The sequence below is a fragment of the Artemia franciscana genome, chromosome 14 (assembly GCF_032884065.1).
Source record: "Artemia franciscana chromosome 14, ASM3288406v1, whole genome shotgun sequence".
Lineage (NCBI taxonomy): Eukaryota > Metazoa > Arthropoda > Branchiopoda > Anostraca > Artemiidae > Artemia > Artemia franciscana.
In genome coordinates, this window is record NC_088876.1 from 8,107,727 (window position 1) to 8,127,160 (window position 19,434).

At 32.7% G+C, this 19,434-nt stretch overlaps 1 protein-coding gene across 2 annotated transcripts in view; it reads left to right on the top strand.

Moving 5' to 3' along the window:
• Positions 1 to 12,314: 12,314 nt before the first annotated feature.
• Positions 12,315 to 19,434, top strand: part of LOC136035275 (ankyrin repeat and BTB/POZ domain-containing protein 1-like) — a 36,741-nt gene continuing 29,621 nt past the window's right edge. The window contains exons 1-2 of one of the 2 annotated variants that reach the window (XM_065716950.1): positions 12,315 to 12,435; positions 16,394 to 16,594. In XM_065716950.1, the coding sequence (XP_065573022.1) occupies positions 12,317 to 12,435; positions 16,394 to 16,594 (320 nt within the window). In that variant the 5' untranslated portion in view covers positions 12,315 to 12,316. The remainder of the gene's footprint in view (positions 12,436 to 16,393; positions 16,595 to 19,434) is intronic. The other variant, XM_065716951.1, reaches the window with a different exon arrangement.

Here is a 19,434-nt window from a genome sequence, read left to right on the forward strand (position 1 = left end):
TTAAGTTATCCTAAAACGCCTTTCAGGCTTGATTAAAGCTTGAATCTGCATTATTATTTAAGAATTAACGACGCTTCTTGACTACTAAGGTCCCTGTGTCGGCCCTGCAGTGCATTCCTGCAGCATGATTCGATCTCTGGGTCCCGTATCACCAAGCTAAGGTCAAACCCACTGCGCCACCACAGGACCTTGAATCTGCATTTCCGCTCCACATTTTAATTTTTGTATAGTTTGTTTATGAAAATCGGGGTGATTTTAGACAATGATTATGAAGTTCCACATTAGCTTAGTAGGAAAAGACTTGTTCAATTGTATAAGTTTTAGTTAATATACCTTAAACCTTTTAACATAGATCTTACCTTTACCATAGAACTAAACCTTTTAGTATAGTTAGCTACTTAATGCACCTCTTTGATGGATTTGATCTTATATTCAGATGGTGGATTCTTATTTTGACGTATCCTTAGTAATATCCTAAGTTTTAATATCGGATAAAATGATATTTTATTTTCTGAAAACAGTAACAGAAGCGATGACCGCCGAATTCAACTTTACATCAAAAATAGGAGAAAACTCAACGATCAAATAAAATGTTGCAAAGATACTTGTCAAAAGGGAAATGAAGTAAGGCATATCATATAAGACAAATTCAAAGCACAAAAAAAAATATTTTTAAAGAGGAGTTTTTGGCTCTACCCAGCAGGAAAATTTCAGAAGAAAGAAATAAAACATTTTTTAATTTTAATTAAGATTTGATCCAGCTTAGGGGCTGGATATTTTACCATAGATAAAGAGGGATATTTTAGTCGGTGGTTGGCGTTACCCCCCCACCCTCGGAGAAAATACCCTCCTGTAAAAAATAAGGCTTTCCAAATTCGAGAATTTTATTTGAGTTTTTTTTTTTTTTGATAGGGGAAAGGAATTTTGGTACTTGTGTATTATAAGCCACTCGCTCAAGTTTCCCGGTATTATTTGAAAAACATTAGAAATTAAAGAAAAAAAATCAGCTGAATGTAGGGAGGATCTATTAAACATAAAACGAACAGAAATCATTCAGTGCATGTGGGGGGATGGCCTCCTCTTTCGTACATCACTCATTTCTTTAAAGTTTGACTTGCTGTCCCAAATCTTTAAAGCAACTCCTGAAAGACAAGCGCTATTTAATAAGAATAAGAAGCTTTTTCAACAGTGCGAAAAATTTTACTTATTTTAACACTTTCATTTGAAAAGAGATGTTCAAAAGATAAAAAATTTCAGTTGGTACGGTTATTATGCAGATACTACCCTTGTCTATAGCAAAAAATCAGGTAGCAAAGTTTAAGAATCTTTTATTTTCAGCTTTGAAGGCTGGTTGTTTGGCTAAACACGTGAAGCTTTATAATAAAAATTTAGGAAAAAGGAGGTTAAATACTGTTGATAGTATTCCTGTTATAGCAGAGCTACAAAAAAATAGCTAACGTTTTCCCCCGGAAACCCCCCCACCCCTCGTGGAAAATAAAGTTTACAAATTTGAGGGTTTTTTTTAGTTTCGTTGAAAAGTGCAAAGGAACGGGAAAAAGGGGAATTTACATACCGAAAGTATCTTAAAAACTTAGAAAAAAAACGCGAATTCATTTTTATTGAAAAGACTTCCATATAGACTTCTGCAATTTTTGACAGTAACGGCGCCAAATTAAAAAAAAATTGAAGAAGAAAAAAACATAGGCGAACAATCATCAAAATTAAGCTAAAATATATGGCATAAAAAAGTTTAAGAAGTTTTTGCTATCCTTTGAAAGGATAGCTGGCTTTAGGAACCAATAAATTCCTATTTTTTAAGTTTTTACGGACGAAAGCGTTGTCATATTCTACAAGTTGTTTTTCTTACCTTTCAAGTGTAAAACTACCACAAATCACCATTAAGAAATAAATGAAACCCAAAACTAATAGAAATTACAATAGATAACCTAGTAAACTCAAAACGAGCAAAAAGTAAAAGGAGTATAGCTGAAAATACCCATGTCTTCTCAAGGCCCAGAATATAATTTACACTTTACTAAAAAAAAAAAAATTACCGTGTATTGGCAGTTTGATATTCATGTTCTGGTATTTATTCCTTAAAGTCTTAATACTTCTTTATTTTTAAATTCAAAAAAGTGAAAACTTTAAAATTTATTTGTTTTCAGTAAAGTGCAAATTATGCTCTGGTATTGAGGGAAAGTGGGGGTTGTCAGCCCTACTCATGTTAATTTTTGCTTGTTGTAAGCTTGAATCGGTTATTTATTGTAATTCCTGTTCATTTTACATTTGCTTCATTTATTGATGGTGATTTGTGGTAGTTTTATGCTTGGAAAATTATTCGAATTTATTTCTTCTTATTTTTGGCTTAACGAGGTTCTTAACTATTCTTTGACAAACTTGTTTTGTAGAAAAAGTTTTTTGAATTAATTCCTGATCTTTTTTATTGACATAGTCTTTTTCATAGAAAAAGATACGTTATATCATTTTGTTGTTTTTGTTCTATTAGACCCCATGGTTTTTACTTTGAAGATTATTTGATTTTATTTCTCCTCATTTGGTTAAATGAGGCTCTTAACTTTTCATTAAAAAACTTGTTCCGTGTTTCCCATTAAAAAATACTATCTGTAAGTAATTGAATAAAATAAAAACAAGTTTTTCAACTGAAAGTAAAGAGCAACTTTAAACCTTAAAACGAACAGAAATTATTACGTATATGAAAGGGGTTGCCTCCCCCTCAAGACCTCGCTCTTTAGATTAAAGGTTTTTGTTTCTAGAATTTTAGAACAAGGCTTATTGCTCTAGTAAAACGGACATTGTGTTTCAGGAATCGTTCTTAAAGAATTAGGACAAAAAGTTAAATCTCTAGCGTAAAGAGCAAGGTCTTGTGGAGGGGGCAACTCCTGCCATATACATAATTTTTTTCTGTTTGTTTTAAGTTTTGATGTTGCTCATTACTTCTAGTTGAAAAAACTTTTTTTTTTCAAATTTAATTTCTGACCGTTTTAAATAATGCCGTTGTTCTTGTAACTCTATGAAAATTCAGACTAATCAAAACTGTTAACGTTTCGTGACGTTATCGCAAAACGTTACAAACAATCCAAACTGTCTTATGACTGCCGGCCCCGTCATTTCACAGAAAATAATTTTTTGGGGGGTGGACATTTTTTTTTTTTTTTGTCGAATTAAATTGCCAAACTAAGCTTATTTTTCAATGACAATACAAAAAAAAATCTAGAGGAGCGTAAAAAAAACGTAGAAAATTGAAAACTAAAAGTCAAGAAAATTGAAGTCACAAAGTGTGAAACAAAAATTCTAGTATTGAGATCTTTCAACCCCCGGAAACTTCCATTCCAATGGAAAATTCTCCCTGTAGAAAATCCATCCCTGGAAAGGTCCCCTTCCACTAAAAAATGTTAGTATATTTCCCAATAACAAATACTATATGTACCATTTGGCAAATTTAATAACTTGTGGCCCTTCCTCCGGGGTTCTGGGGTAGCTCGTCATTCCCAAAGACATAGTTATTGGACCTTTCAACTATACTGAACAAGATGGATATATGAAAAGTTTGGTCAGACGACTTTGGTAAAAAAGGGGGTGCGAGGGGAGCTAGTTGCCCTCCAATTTTTCGGCCACTTAAAGAGGGTAGTAGAGCAATTAATTTCTCTTCAAGTGGGTCTTTTCCTATCATCTAGGACTATTGATACGATACAATCACCTCTGGGAAGAGCAAAAAAAAAAGAATGAACACGCATTCGGGATCTTTGTTTGGGCAAAAAGTCCAAATTTCCATATTTTTAGGTGAAAGATTAAAGCTTGAAAACTACATGAGGATTCTCTAATACAAAAACTCTGATGGTGTAATTTTCAATAGCATTCCTTGACTTTTAGGGGGAGTTTCCTTCTTTTTTCGAAAATCGAGCAAATTTTTTCAGGTTCGTAACTTTTGATGAGTAGTATTAAACATGATGAATTTTATATACTTGGAATCAGCGTAAAAGCCAATTCTTTTGATGTATTTATTGTTATCAAAATTCTGTATTTTGAGCATCGATTGTGCCAAGTTGCTCCGCTTTTCACTGGAACCGGGTGGCACGAGTGAAAATTTCGATATTTGTCGCTGTGTGTAGGTTTTCTGTATAGATAGATGGATAAGTGTATTTTAAAAGCCAATGGGCCATATACACACAAAATTATAAATAAATAACAAACAAGCAAAGAAATTGAACAACAGTACAAATTACAAACACGCGCAAAAACAGAATACAACGCGAGAACACCTAATCTAACAACAAAAGAAATTAATCATATAAACCTTTTCTTCTTGCTAAGGATTTATCTATATACCTCCCACTCGAAATATTGTGGTTGGGTTACTATTTTGCAGAATACCAGGAAGTATCAAATTAATCCCATGCCAATAATTTTCCCGTAAAACAAAAGCACCGGGCATTTCCTGAGAAAATTATCCAAGTCTTCATCCTCATCTTTAAAAAGGAGACAAACATACCGCCTATCAGGATTAATTATCTTTTTTTTTTTTTGTCGAACATTTTTTGCCTGTTCTGGATTTGAAGACAATTCGCCCTAAACTGAATCCAACGACGTAATTGTATATTGAGAAAAGCAGGTTGTTATCTCTTTTAATTAACAAACTGTCAAGAAATGACAGCTTGTTATTTTCTTTAAACTCAATTGTGAATTTAATGTTTTTTTCAGAGCTATTTAAATGTTTAAGAGAAACATTTAAAGATTCAAATCTCTGCTTCCCAGCACAAACTACTTCATCAATGAATCTATCATAAAAACAATGGAAAAGTCGAAAATTGTGAATAGCGGACGTTTCAACAAAATCTGTGAAAAGATTTGCTATAAAATTTTCCCCTAAAACAAAAGTAAAGGGTTTTATAAGCAGGTTTTTGGTTACAAGACCTAGGAGAATTAAAGCAGTAACAGCAAGCACTATGATGGAAGCAATATTTATTTTCATTCTGTTTTAATTTATTCAGTCGCTTCAATATTCTGAAGCAACTCTGTTTAGCTTCTGTGACGCTCAGTCATAGTAGCCACGATTGCATATGTAGATATCTGTTGGATTTAAATTTTATTTGATTTAAGGTTATTTGGTTTTATCTTTGTTTTTTTAGCGTTGAAGACGCCTTATTTGATATAGGCAAGTATACACATTGCTCTAGTTTTACATATTCCTTCTAATGGCCGTAGTCATGTTTGTTTTGTTCATCGTGAGATTTCTCTCGATTTTTGCTGATACACTTAGTTTCTTTAAGCTGAACATCCTCCTGATCATTTTCTTAGCGTTTCTACTTGAGACTCCTCCCTTAATGTTTTTAAAACATTGAAGACCTTTTACATGGACAAGATGTGACGTATAGTCATATATGTTACTTACAAGATATGAGGATATGACATGTATTGCTTTTTGACTTAGTACATCATCTCCCTCAGTATTCTCTGAAATTTTGCAGTCGCAATCGCAATTATAATAATGGTAGAAGCAGTAATACTGGCAGTAATAGTCGCAAGTAGTAGTAGTTACAGTCAAGAACTTTCGCATTTGTAGTTGAAATTTGTCGCTCACACAGTCACGAGCAGCCGTAGTTGCTGTTGTAATTGGTCACAGTTATAAGTAGAAGCGTTAGCATTTTAGTCGCATTTGAATCTGCATCCCATATAGTTACAGTAACAGTCATAAGTTGTCGCAGTCTCAAGTACCTGAGACTGCCACATAATTAATCAGATTTATTATCAATGCTGATTTCATTACACTTTTCAGACCACCATGCACATTAGAACTGCTTGAAATGTCGTTCTTTTCACTGTCATATTTATGCGTCACCTAAACTTGCTTTAATAAAATCAAGAGATGGCTTTGATGAGATAATCCTCTCGGGGTGTAAGTAGAATAAGCATATTTAACTTGAGAAGTACAGGTTCCCTGGCACCCAGCCATAGCCTTTCTGAAGAGGATGTCATTGAATTTGTATTTCATCCGTATATTCACTTATTAAAATTAAATTTTTATGATCGGAGTCCATGTCAATAAACTCTCTGAATGAATGCAAAAATGAGATATTTTTCCTACGTACTCGAAGTCTCGAGGAATCAAAGAATGTCAACTTTAATGCACACAAAAATTGATAGCCTTTGTTCGATATCTTGTATATACATTGGTGTAGAGTTGATTAATTTCTTAGTTCTAATTAAAACATTAGTTGATAGTGTCTGTGATATTTTTTTACTATTACAAAATTGAATCGTTTCACACTATTGAACATTAATAGGTGGAGAAGGAGGGGAGTGGAGTAAAAATAAGAGCACCACATGTTGCAGCAGATAGCAGTGGGAAGACGACTAACTTTCAAATTGGACAAGAAATTTAGCCCTTCCCCCAATAATGTGGAGAAAAAAATTATTATTTATCCCATGCACCTTGACTATCCGGATATGGACTCCTCTTGCTCTCCCCCTTCCAGTAAAATGCCGGAGATTCACCCCTGCGTGCGGACACCTATATTCTCCGTCATTACCGATGCATTGTCTTTGGAAATTTTATTAGGTTTGCCTTTGAAGTGCCAAAGACTTGAATTGACAATTTAGTTGTGACTTGTTTTATATTTTCGGCTGTGCATTGCTGAACTTTTTTTAAGTTTCAAAAAAGAGTCTTTTGCGGTAAGACTGTCTTCTTGAACAACAGTATTCCTATCCAAAGAGTGAACAACTATAACTAGCTCTTTTTGTAACTCTAGTCTGTACTTTTATCAAAAACTAGTGAAAATTTTTACTACTTGAAACTTTCGCATAAATAATCAAAACCAAATTCGCCAATTTTCTCTCCAACATCTAGTAATTCCATATAACTGCCCATTTGTATAAAAGTTACGTTTTATTCCTCAATACATGCCAGTTCAAAATGAAATCTAATGGCGAGCCTAGAATATACTATTTATATCAAAACCGGATTAAAGCTTGATTAATATGCGTCACATGAAACCAATTCTATAAAAAAGGTATTACCACCTTAATGGGTATATCACCCTAAATTAATCGAGGGATAGAAAACATAGAGCTTCCTTACCTAAGCCAGTGGCACTAATAAGAAGATGGTTAAGTGCCCAATAGAATTTTAATAACACATTTTTTGGCTTAAAAACCCTCTTTGACTTTTAATCTATAAAAACGTAAAAAGTTCCTCCTATCCCCCTACATTTTGATAAATGCCTTTTTATTTTCATAAAGTAAAATATAAAAAATCTTTGCATATTCATGAATTGGTGCTCCTAAACTGCGCAAAGGAAAAACAAACCTAGCAAAAAAAAATCTCCAAATGAACAATAGTGTTCAATACTATTTATATAGTAAATATCAAATTTCTAACTGATAAGATAATAACTCCACTGTCTTGTCGTTCAATTGATCTGCTCTATAAGAAGGTGGCTAATTAATTAAGCAGTATGGCTTTATGCAAATTGCTCCATAGAAAATATCTGCGTAACCCAGTTTTAAAACGTTCAAGAATACTTTTTAGATCGTTTTGATTTACTCTTGTCTCAGAGAATAAAATCAAAGCAAAGACTGAATATTCAGCCGACGAGGAGAATAATCTTCATCAATTGTAAATAATAAAACCTAAAGTCACTTAAAAGAAAAAACATACAGAAAACCGTTTTTGAAATATTTTGATAAGCTTGACCATATCTTTAATCCAAAAAGGAATGAACAAATCCTAAATGGGTCGGGAAATCTGGATTGTACCAAACGATTTCCAAATGTGTTGTATTGTACCAGGATCTTTAAATTGTATCAATAACGATAGAGTTGTGCTGCATTGGCAATACTGATTGGGTAGTGTATAAGCTAATTACTGTGTCTTTTGGGATGAAAATAACACTGTAATACAAAAATGTTCCTGTAAAAAAAGAAAATAGGCTGTAGACAAGTCAACTCAGATAGTATATCATGAAAAGAGAAATCACCAATGCAACAGCACAAACACAAAAAAAAAAAGAGAGAGAGACAGAAGGAGAAAAGGAAGACTGTTTTCCTAAATTAGTGATTAATATAGACCAGCACTTGAATGAAGCCTCAACCCTACTCATCCATACAATCACATAGGTCAAACAGCATAGCCACACACAATCAACCATAAAGAACAATCCATGGACAGGCAGTCATGTCGTCAGTAAGTATAAGTCGTCATTTACCAAACAATAGAATAAATAATATAGACAAATAATTCAGAGTCAACACCCAACATAAGGGCTCATCAGGAGAATACACTGGCCTATATAGGGTTTCGCCACTCTAAATTCTCTACCCAGCACAGTGTTGTGGCTACCGAAGAATATCCATGGCATCCCCGCGTCAGGTATCACCCTCAAAATATATGCCTATGAAAGTAAAAAAAAAACAGCAAATGTAGAACAACCAAGTAAAACCAAAACAAGCTTATCCTGTTAATATATCCCCCTCCCTTTAGCAACAATAGGTAAACTAAATATTATAAATTTTACCAAATCACAAATATTAACACATTGCAAAAAACCTGAATGAACTAAACAATTATAGAATTGATCTTATATATATAGGATTTCATTGATATTTCTAAAAATATATATCCATCAGAGCTTACTCTTGAACCTAGTCATGGCGCTGGTCATGAAGATCATTTCTTAGATTTAAATGTTAATATTTGTGATAATAATAAATTAAGTTTTAAAATGTATAATAAAACGGATGATTTTGATTTTGAAGTGATTAGTTTCCCATTCCCTGAAAGTAATATACACTCAAATATCACATATTCTGCGTTTTTCTCACAGTTACTTCGTTATGCAAGAATTTGTAGTAATTATATTGATTTTAAAAATAGATGTAAAATCTTAAGCCAAAAATTGATATCAAGAGGTTTTTCTGCAAATAAACTAACTTGGCAATTTAAAAAATTTAGTTTTCATTATAACGAATTTTTAAATAAATATCAAAAGAATTGTCTGGAAATACTTAAAGAAATTGTCAACTAATTTCGGAGGTTCGACAAATGATGATGCAGCGCCATTTATTTTGAATTGTGTTTCTAATAGAACGGATTTTTTTTAAAAATAGCCACATGGTAAAGATGAATTCTATAATTGTTTAGTTCATTAATTTTTTTTTTCATAGGCATGTATTTCGGAGGTGATACCTGACACGGAGATGCCATGGATATTCTGTGGTAGCCACAACACTTGGCTGGGATGAGAATTTAAAGTGGCGAAACCCTATAGGCCAGTGTATTCTCCTGATGAGCCCTTGTGTTGGGTTGTTGCCTCTGAATTATTTGTCTTTATTATTTTTTCTATAGTTTGGTTAATGACGACTTATACTTATTGACGACATGACTGCCTGTCCATGGATTATTCTTTATGGTTGATTATGTTTGGCTATGCTGTTTGACCTATGTGATTGTATGGATGAGTAGGGTTAAGGCCTCATTCAAGTGCTGGTCTATATTAATCACTAATTTAGGAAAACAGTCTTCCTTTTCTCCTTCTGTCTCTTTATTGTGCCAGTGGATAAAGCTAATAATAATTTTGCCATAATTTGTCAGAAGCTGTATTGTGATATCTTAAAAAGGGAGTTATGCACAACTAATGTTTATGAAAAGGTAAATATAGAGGATGAGAATTTAATTGAAAAGACTGAAGAAATACTTTTTAAAAATTTTAATATTAAAATAAATGACAATGATAAAAAGTTCCCTTTCCTATATTGGACTGTAAAATTTCATAAGAATCCCCCTAAACCACGGTTTATTGCTGGAGCAGCTAAATGTCCAACCCGCATTGCTGCTACTGACCTCTCTTTAATTTTAAAGGAAATTGTAAATAAACTTAAAACCTATTGTTCTGGTATTAAAAAATTTTCGAATTTTAATCCATATTGGAGTGTTAATAATTCACTGCAGGTGATAGATTCTTTAACAATGGTTTCAGCTAAAAGAATTGAGTCTTTCGATTTTGCGACAATGTATACTAATTTATCACCTAATTTAGTGTTTGATAATTTAAAAACTGTTATAAAGAAATCTTTCCTCTTATCTAGTAAAAGGTTCTTAAAAATAGACAGTTATAATAAAAAAGCCATATGGACAAACTGCTTTAATACTACAGTTAACTTGAGATGTTACAGCTTGGATATGATTTTTGAGTTATTGGAATTTGTTTTATACAATACTTATATAATATTTGGGGGTGATTTGTACAAGCAAATTATGGGAATTCCCATGGGGGGGGGGGGAATGCCAGCCCATTTATAGCTGACTTGTTTTTAAGTCAACTAGAATATAAATATATGATGGATAAGAATAATCCAATTAATTTAAAACATGCTTTGTCAAATAATAAAAGATATTTAGATGATATTTTGGTCTTAAATTGTAAGGATTTCATTGATATTTCTAAAAATATATATCCATCAGAGCTTATTCTTGAGCCTAGTCATGGCGCTGGTCATGAAGATCATTTCTTAGATTTAAATATTAATATTTGTGATAATAATAAATTAAGTTTTAAAATGTATAATAAAACGGATGATTTTGATTTTGAAGTGATTAGTTTCCCATTCCCTGAAAGTAATATACACTCAAATATCACAGATTCAGCGTTTTTCTCACAGTTACTTCGTTATGCAAGGATTTGTAGTAATTATATTGATTTTAAAAATAGATGTAAAATCTTAAGCCAAAAATTGATATCAAGAGGTTTTTCTGCAAATAAATTAACTTGGCAATTTAAAAAATTTAGTTTTCATTATAACGAACTTTTAAATAAATATCAAAAGAATTATCTAGAAATACTTAATGAAATTTTTAACTAATTTCGGATGTTCGAGAAATGTTGTCACAGCGCCATTTATTTTGAATTGTGTTTCTAATTGAGCGGATTATTTTTTTAAATTAGCCACATGGTAAAGATGAATTCTATAATTGTTTAGTTCATTCAGGTTTTTTGCAATGTGTTAATATTTGTGATTTGGTAAAATTTATAATATTTAGTTTACCTATTGTTGCTAAAGGGAGGGATATATTAACAAGATAAGCTTGTTTTGGTTTTACTTGGTTGTTTTACATTTGCTGTTTTTTTTCTTTTTCATAGGCATGTATTTTGGGGGTGATACCTGACGCGGGGATGCCATGGATATTCTGTGGTAGCCACAACACTGTGCTGGGTAGAGAATTTAGAGTGGCGAAACCCTATATAGGCCAGTGTATTCTCCTGATGAGCCCTTATGTTGGGTGTTGCCTCTGAATTATTTGTCTATATTATTTTTTCTATTGTTCGGTAAATGACGACTTATACTTATTGACGACATGACTGCCTTCCCATGGATTATTCTTTATGGTTGATTGTGTGTGGCTATGCTGTTTGACCTATGTGATTGTATGGATGAGTAGGGTTAAGGCCTCATTCAAGTGCTGGTCTATATTAATCACTAATTTAGTAAATTTAGTAATTAATTAATCTAATTTAGTAATTAATCACTAAAAATCTATAATTAGATTTTTTTTTTTTTTTTTTTTTTTTTTTTTTTTTTTTTTTTTTTTTTTGTGTTTGTGCTGTAGCATTGGTGATTTCTCTTTTCATGTATATATATATATATATATATATATATATATATATATATATATATATATATATATATATATATATATATATATATATATATATATATATATATATATATGAAAGATAATAATATAAATAAAAGTATTTTCACTACAAGAGCAGAACGAATAAAAAATGCAGCGTTCCAATCAAGGGGGCTAAAAATAAAACCAACGGCAGAAGACGTAACGTTTTGTGCACTGGTGCACTCTGTCATAAAAGGCCAAGAGGTTTCAAGGTGATGATTGTGAAAAGGTTTATTCACGATGATTACAATTATTTACTCATTTTAAGAATTTTCATAGGAAATTTGGCATGAGGCTTTACAAGTTTGATTAAAAAAAGAACCTTTGAAGTGTTTTACCAGTGCCAAATGTATCAAACTACATTAGATGCGGTTTTTTTTTGAATCTCTGGTAGCCTAGAAGGAGTTCAGACTCGCTTGTTTACACATTCTCACTCCAAATACAAATTAAGCTGAAACTTTACATGTGGAACCAACATACATGTGAAGTCACCTGCAGGTGACTTCAATTGTTAAATGACCTTCAATGTTAATGGTCATCTGTTCAATTTTGTATTTTATGGTTTCAATTACTTCTAGAATTACGTAATGTTTAGACAACTCTGTATGAAATTGTAAATAATTCAAAATGGAGTCACATGATTTATTTCTAAGTTGCAGGAGAGGAGATTTGCAGAGAGTAAAATATCTTGTAGAGCAGAAAGAATGCGACCTAAATGTAAGAGATAAATGGGATAGTACACCACTGTGAGTTAAATTTTTTTATCACTAAGTTTAATGTAAAAGTGAAGACTTTAGGAAATTTTCAAGCAGCAAGGGAAGTTTGCAAAGAGTAAAATTTTTTGCAAAGCAGAAAAAAATAACCCCAATTTAAGGAATAAATTGGATAGCGAATCTCTGCGAGTTATTTTTAATTATCATGAAGTTTTTAAAAATATTTTTGATATGATTAAATAGCCCTGAGGCTATTCCAAAAAAAATGGTTGTTGTTTTTTTCTAAGAAATTTATGGTAAAATTCTAGTTAATTGACTTCTAGCCATCTCAGAAAGGGTTTAGGTTAGGAAAATGAAACTTTCAGGGATGGGTCTACAGGATAAAGTATATCCTGGGAAGGTATTTTAAAGCACCCGCCTCTACTCCTCCCCCTAGAGAGCCCTGAAATTTGCCTACATGACAGGTCTATACCTATTGAAATTTTGACAAAACAACATTTTACCTTAATTTTCAGTTACTGATTGCTTTTTCTCTGCCTTAAGCTCTGAAAATGCAATTCCTGTTATTTGAGTAGAATTTTGAGCCATATCAATGTTTTTTTTTCAAAATTTTGGAAATATATTTGCATATCTTTAAAACCTTATAAATTGGGATTGAGCAAAGTTATAAAACTGAAAACAATTTGTTATACTTAATTCAAGCAGAAAATCTATTTTGCAAGGTTTCACTTTTATAACACACATATTTTTGAAGGTCATCAAAGGTCAGGTCCCTCTAGAGGGAGAAGGAAGGGAGGTAGAAACTTCAAAATATCTTCCCAGGACATACTTTAGCCTGTAGACCTATCCCTGAAAGTTTCATTTTCCTAACCTAACCCCTTTCTGAGATAGCAAGAAGTCAATCAAATGGAATTTTACCCCATTTTGTAAAAGTTGTGTAATCCACAAACATTCATTACCACAATTAAGTTGGATACAAAATTCAAAACAATTTCTCCAGTTTCCATCCACCACGTTTCTTCTGTCAGCTTTGATATTTTCTTTGTATAAGCTAGGTGAAATTGCAGTTTTTAAGTGGCCTAAGAGAATAAGGATACAACATAGTAGAATTGTTTGAATTTTTTATTCAACTTAATCTTGACAAATAAATTTTTTTTAATCATACAACTTTTGTAAAATGGATTTACAATGAAATACTAAGTTTAAAAAAAGTTATAACCTGGTTTTTTATTCAGAAAACATAGAATAAAATTATTATTTTTAAGGGTCCTAAAAGGGCTTAAAATTGAAATTGGAAGAAACATGATCAAATTCAGAAATAGCATAAAAATGGCACCAAGTGTTGTAAAATTATAGCAGTTCATATAACTGGCTTACAGTACTAGTAAAGTGAACATATCACTTGATGCCCTTTTTTTATGCTCTTTATGAATATAATAATTGCTTCTACCTTCAATTCGAATTTGAGCACTTTTTAACCTAAACTAACCTTATTATAAATAATTTTAGTACTCAGGAAATATAGCATTATTTTTTCAAAAATGATGGAAAAGATGGTGGTAAGAAAACATAGTATTATTTTGGGGAAAATGAGTAATATGTTATACTTGATTAAAATTTTTCATTTTAAGAGCTCAAAAAGTGCTTAAATTTGAATTTGTAGTAGAAGTGACTATTATATTTGTTCACTTTATGGTCACTTTATTGGTAAGTCAGTTATATGAACTGCTATAATTTTACCCCGAGTGTTATGTTCACTCTATTTATAGGTCAATAATATGACCTATTTATAGGTCAATAATATGACCTATTTATAGGTCAATAATATAATTATTGAATGCAGTGCTGTGTACACAATGGTATGGGCTTGCTGTACTTGAGAAGTAGCCTTACCTCTAAGAAGACGAGAAAATGAATTAAAAGTGTACATCAATTCAAGGTTTTCTTTTCAGTCCAGGTCCATCCATTAGAGATCCAACAGCACCAAAAAAAAACTCATGAGAGTGTGGAATCCTCCTAGTCTAACCACTACTTTTGCAATGCTACTTCCAGGTCCTTCTGCAGTAATAATCTTCATGGACTTTCACCACAGCCACTGGTCAAAGGTTATGGCTGGAGTAAAACTGTACCATTCATCCTGGTGGGCTATGAATGTCAGTGTAGAAATGATACAATCCTCATCACTTGAAGGAAAATCGATCTTGAGAAGAAAGAAAAGACCAGGATGGTCTCCAACCATGACTGATTGCATAGTTCCACCCCAACCTGGCCTAGGTTGCTTGAGATGCCACAATGCAAGCCAAAGAACATCCAAGTTTGAAATCTTATCTTCTATAAATCCTGGATCTTATCAGTAGGGCAGTTGGATCTTAAAAGGACTTAGTGGGAATAAGAGCTAATTTTTTAATACTATCTTTTGCAGATAAGGCTAATTTGAGGCCTTTGATTTTGCTAATTCTGTCATTTCATGGTCTAGTTATGTCTTTCTGACTTTTTCAAAAAAAATTATCCCCCCTCCCAATACTCAAAGAATGGATGTATCTCAAGGGTAATGGGACAATTTTTTTTCTGCAATGTCTTTTGTTTCAGAAAAGAAAGCAACAATAGATAAGGTTAACCATTAGATGATGGACATTAGAGTTTTTACTCATGTTCTTGGTTTTCTGAAATTAGCTGAAATGTCAATCTGCTGAAATGTCAATCTGCTTTATCTGCTGAAATGTCAATCTGCTTTATCTGCTTGGCACCACTGTGAAACTATGGAAAAAGTGTTTTTGGAGAGTCACCACAGATGAAACTGAAAAACTAATATTAGAAGGGTCTTACAAATGAAAATGCTTATTGATGCTGATTGCTTTAAAAAAAAAAAAAGATATCCATTTCAAAAGTTTGGGAAGATAATTGAATTGCAGATACAACACTTTCATCTACAAACTGACTGCATTTGCTGTACTCAAAAATGCTTTAAGCAAAGCACTAGTAAAATTTCGCATACAAATAGATAGTTTTGGGGTGAGAAGCCCTGCTCAAATACATGATACTTTAGGTTTGTTTTGGGTTTTAATGCTGCTGTTTATTTTCATTTGAAAAAAGTTTTTTTTGTTAAATTATTTGACAAAGAGCCAGATCATTTGCTGATAAATTTGTTTATTTTTTCTTCCTTGTGTATTCTGCAGTTTAAGTCTTGCTTAGGCCATTTTTGTGAGCTAGAAAGTGGAGCTCACTCAAATTCCTGTAGTATTTATTATTCATATTATTTCATGGTATATTATTCATATATTATATGTTTATATAGTATATTATTTCATGGCTAATGGAAAACTGTCAGACTATTATTCATAAGAAGACAAGAAAATTAATCCAGGACACTAGTCGAAAGTTTTTCTGGGCCTAAATTCAAGTTATTATGTTCATGAATGTAGTTAAACTTCCGATTTTGACTTTTCTTCTTCATGTAATCATCAATTACTTCAAGGTATTACTATAATAACATTTTTTAAACTTGGAAATTAATGACTGAGTCAGATTATTAGCATTGAGTTATACATAAAATTAATTGTAACAGTGGCAGTGTGGTCAGTTTTTAAATAACTTGCTTATTCTCTCATTTTTTGTGACTAATCAGTGTAATTTCCATTGTTTTTCTTGATTGGCACTTTTTTGCTGCTCAGACATGTCTTGTTGTCCCCCTCCCCCTTAAAGAGGAGGAGGGGGATAGCTTCCAAACTTTGGAAGCTATGGTTATGGTTATTTTTAACATAATTTTTAGATGCAGATAATGGCTTGAAATTCTGTTACTTACAAAGTGTAGTTGTCAGATCATGCTATTTAAAATTCCAAATAATGAATTTATTGTTGTTTTTAAGATCTTTCAACGAAAAGAGAGAATATTACCCCCTGAATGTATTTCAAATGTCTCCCTAGGGATAATAGTACCTCTCTTGATAATGTAGGCTATGTTGTGGGCAAAAATTTAATTTTGCAATTTTAGGTATTATGCATGTTTGTGTGGACATTCAGAATTGGTGGAATATCTTCTGGTAAATGGTGCAAGATGTGAAGCCAATACATTTGATGGAGAAAGATGCTTATATGGATCACTGACAGTACATATAAGGAATATCTTATTAAGATTCAACATTGTTACTTCACATATCATCAGAAGAGATTTATTTGAAGAGTTCTTAAGGAAGTATGTTGCCTTTTAATAGTTATTTTTGGTGTAATATATACTGTCAACAGTAAAGCAACTTAAAATCTCAACCATAACATATAAAAATAAAGATGGTGAATCATATTGCACTGAAATATTAAGAATTGGTTGGGGTATTTGGCCTAGTAACATAAGTGTATACAATCAGTTCTATATGTCTGCTATCTTAGCATGCACAGGTTCGTCCCTTAGGAGGGGGGGGGGGGATAGAGAGAAGGACCACAGCAAATTTCCAGGGGCCAGGATGTAAAAACAAATCAATGTTTAGGTCAATATTTTTAAATTTTGCAGTGGGATTGAATCTCTGGATAGTGGGAGATCTTCTATCCCTATCCCTAAATGCAGTGATGTTGGTTCCTATTATAAGGAACAGGACAAAATCGTATTTTGTAGAGCTCATCAATCAAAACAGTTGATGTACTTAATCTTTTTTTTAATTTAGGAGGTTCTTGGGCTGTTCAGGTATTCCTACTAGCTGTGCCACATGCTATATATGATCAGTATACGCATTTATTACTCTTGTAGGGAAAGGGGGTAGTTTGTTTTGGAGTATAGTATAGTAGCCCAGGCCTTGAAAGACCCTGTTGTTAGTCTGGAAAGAAAAGTATATGCTTCTAACTTATTAATATTTAGTTTATGTTTGTATTCTTCTGTTCACTTTTTCTGAAAGTTTCATATTTTTTTAATTCCAACCCCATTACACTGCCAAGTTCAGCAGAAAGATAAGTATTTTTTTTTCACATCAATTGGCTTGTTACTTGTGGGGCAAGCACCTGCAACCAATATGATATCAGAGTGATGATTTAGTGTATGTCCCTTCTTTAAATTTTAAAGAAAGATTCGTTTGGAATTTACAAAGCAAGGATCTTGGGTCAAGAAAACAGAAGGGACAGATCTTTAAGGCATGTCCTAGTTCTGAGCGCCACCTATCTTCCATGTGGCATTTAATGAGTAGAAGGGAATAGTCAAGGAGATCTCTTTCATTAATGTTTAGGCTTCATTACTGTAACAGTGCTATTAAGACAGTGTTTTTTTTTTTTTGGAGCATAAAGAATAATTAAAGGAAATCCTAATCAAGTTCACAGGCAAGAATAAATTTTTGTTTGAATAAATATATATCTTGTTTTCAATTTAATCTTATTTTTTGGTTGTTATTTTTCCTGTTGAATCCGTTTTCTCCAAGATAATAGAAAGTTGATGCATTAGAATACTTTTAAGACATCACATGATAATTTTTGCAGCAATCCTTTCAAATTGATTTCTTATTAGACTAACGAAACAAAAATAGTTCTCTACTATATATAAATGAAAAATAAGATAAAAAAGCCTCAAAATAAAAATAAAAATGGAAAAAAAGCCAAAAGTTGGCTTGGTTCATTACCATATATAGATGAAAAATAAGGTAAAAAGGCCAAACAAGGTAAGAAATCATATATATAATGTTTATAATTATACAAAAAACACACTCGAGAAGTGAGGTTTGGTTAATGTTAATGAAAAAAAAATATGATGAAAATCGAATGCTTTATTAGCAAAATGATGAGAAATACAACTCGGAGATTTCTGCGTTCTCCCAGAACGCAGAAATGTCCTCAAGAATCGCGTTAAAATGAACTCGGCCTTCTGCCTTTCACTGCCACATCTACTTTACTGAGTATGAATGTAAATGATGACAGGATACATCTTGGTGCCGTTCGTTCCTCCACTTTGCGGAACAGCACATTCTCTCTATTTTTTGGGTAGAGGCGCCAGTTTCTGGGTCGACAAAATTATTTTTGTGGTTCACTTTCAAATAAGTGAAACTTGCTTGTTACCCCTTATCCTAGAAAAATATAATTGCCTGCTCTCCGGTCCTTGGCAAATCTTAATTTGAACATCCATGGCGAGACACTATATTCTGTCATTAGTCAAAGCAAACTAACTGGTAAGGTAAAAAAAGGTAAAGGATACGGCATTAGACTTTACAGTCCGTACCGGCGGTGCTGATCTCCGTTTCTTGGCCCTTCAGCCAGGAAGTGCAATGGGGAGTTGGGGGCCAGCCATCCAGTGCTTTCGCACACCCTTCCTGTTTACCTTCCCCAGATTTCTCCAGGTACCCATTTAGAGCTGGGTCGACTCTGGCTATGCTTACAGAGTCACGCCACTGACCCCCGTCCCAAACTGAAGAATTGGGTACACTGGGATTCGAACCCGCGTCCTCTCAGACAAGGGATCCTGAATCCAGCGCACCAACCCACTCGGCCAGGACGGCCTAACTGGTGTCCTCTAGAATCGCGTTTATAATTAACTAAAATGAACTAGGTCAAAAATTTTCTTTTTCTTTGAGACGTTCAGCCGACGCCGAAGCTCCCTATTTAATAATTCACAAATGACCTTCACAATTTTGCTTATAAAGTATTCTATCTTCATCGTATTTATTGTCACCAAACTTCACTTCTCGAGTGTGTTTGTTACTTGTGGGGCAAGCACCTATTACCAATGTGATATCAGAATGATGATTTAGTGTATGTCCCTTCTTTAAATTTTAAAGAAAGATTCGTTTGGAATTTACAAAGCAAGGATCTTGGGTCAAGAAAACAGAAGGGACAGATCTTTAAGGCGTGTCCTAGTTCTGAGCGCCTCCTATCTTCCATGTGCCACTTAATGAGTAGATGAGGATAGTCAAGGAGATCTCTTTCATTAATGTGTAGACTTCTTTACTGTAACAGTGTTATTAAGACAATGTTTTTTTGTTGTTTTTTTTGGAGCATAAAGAATATTTAAAGGAAATCCCAATCAAGTTCACAGGCAAGAATAACATTTTTTAATATAAATCTTGT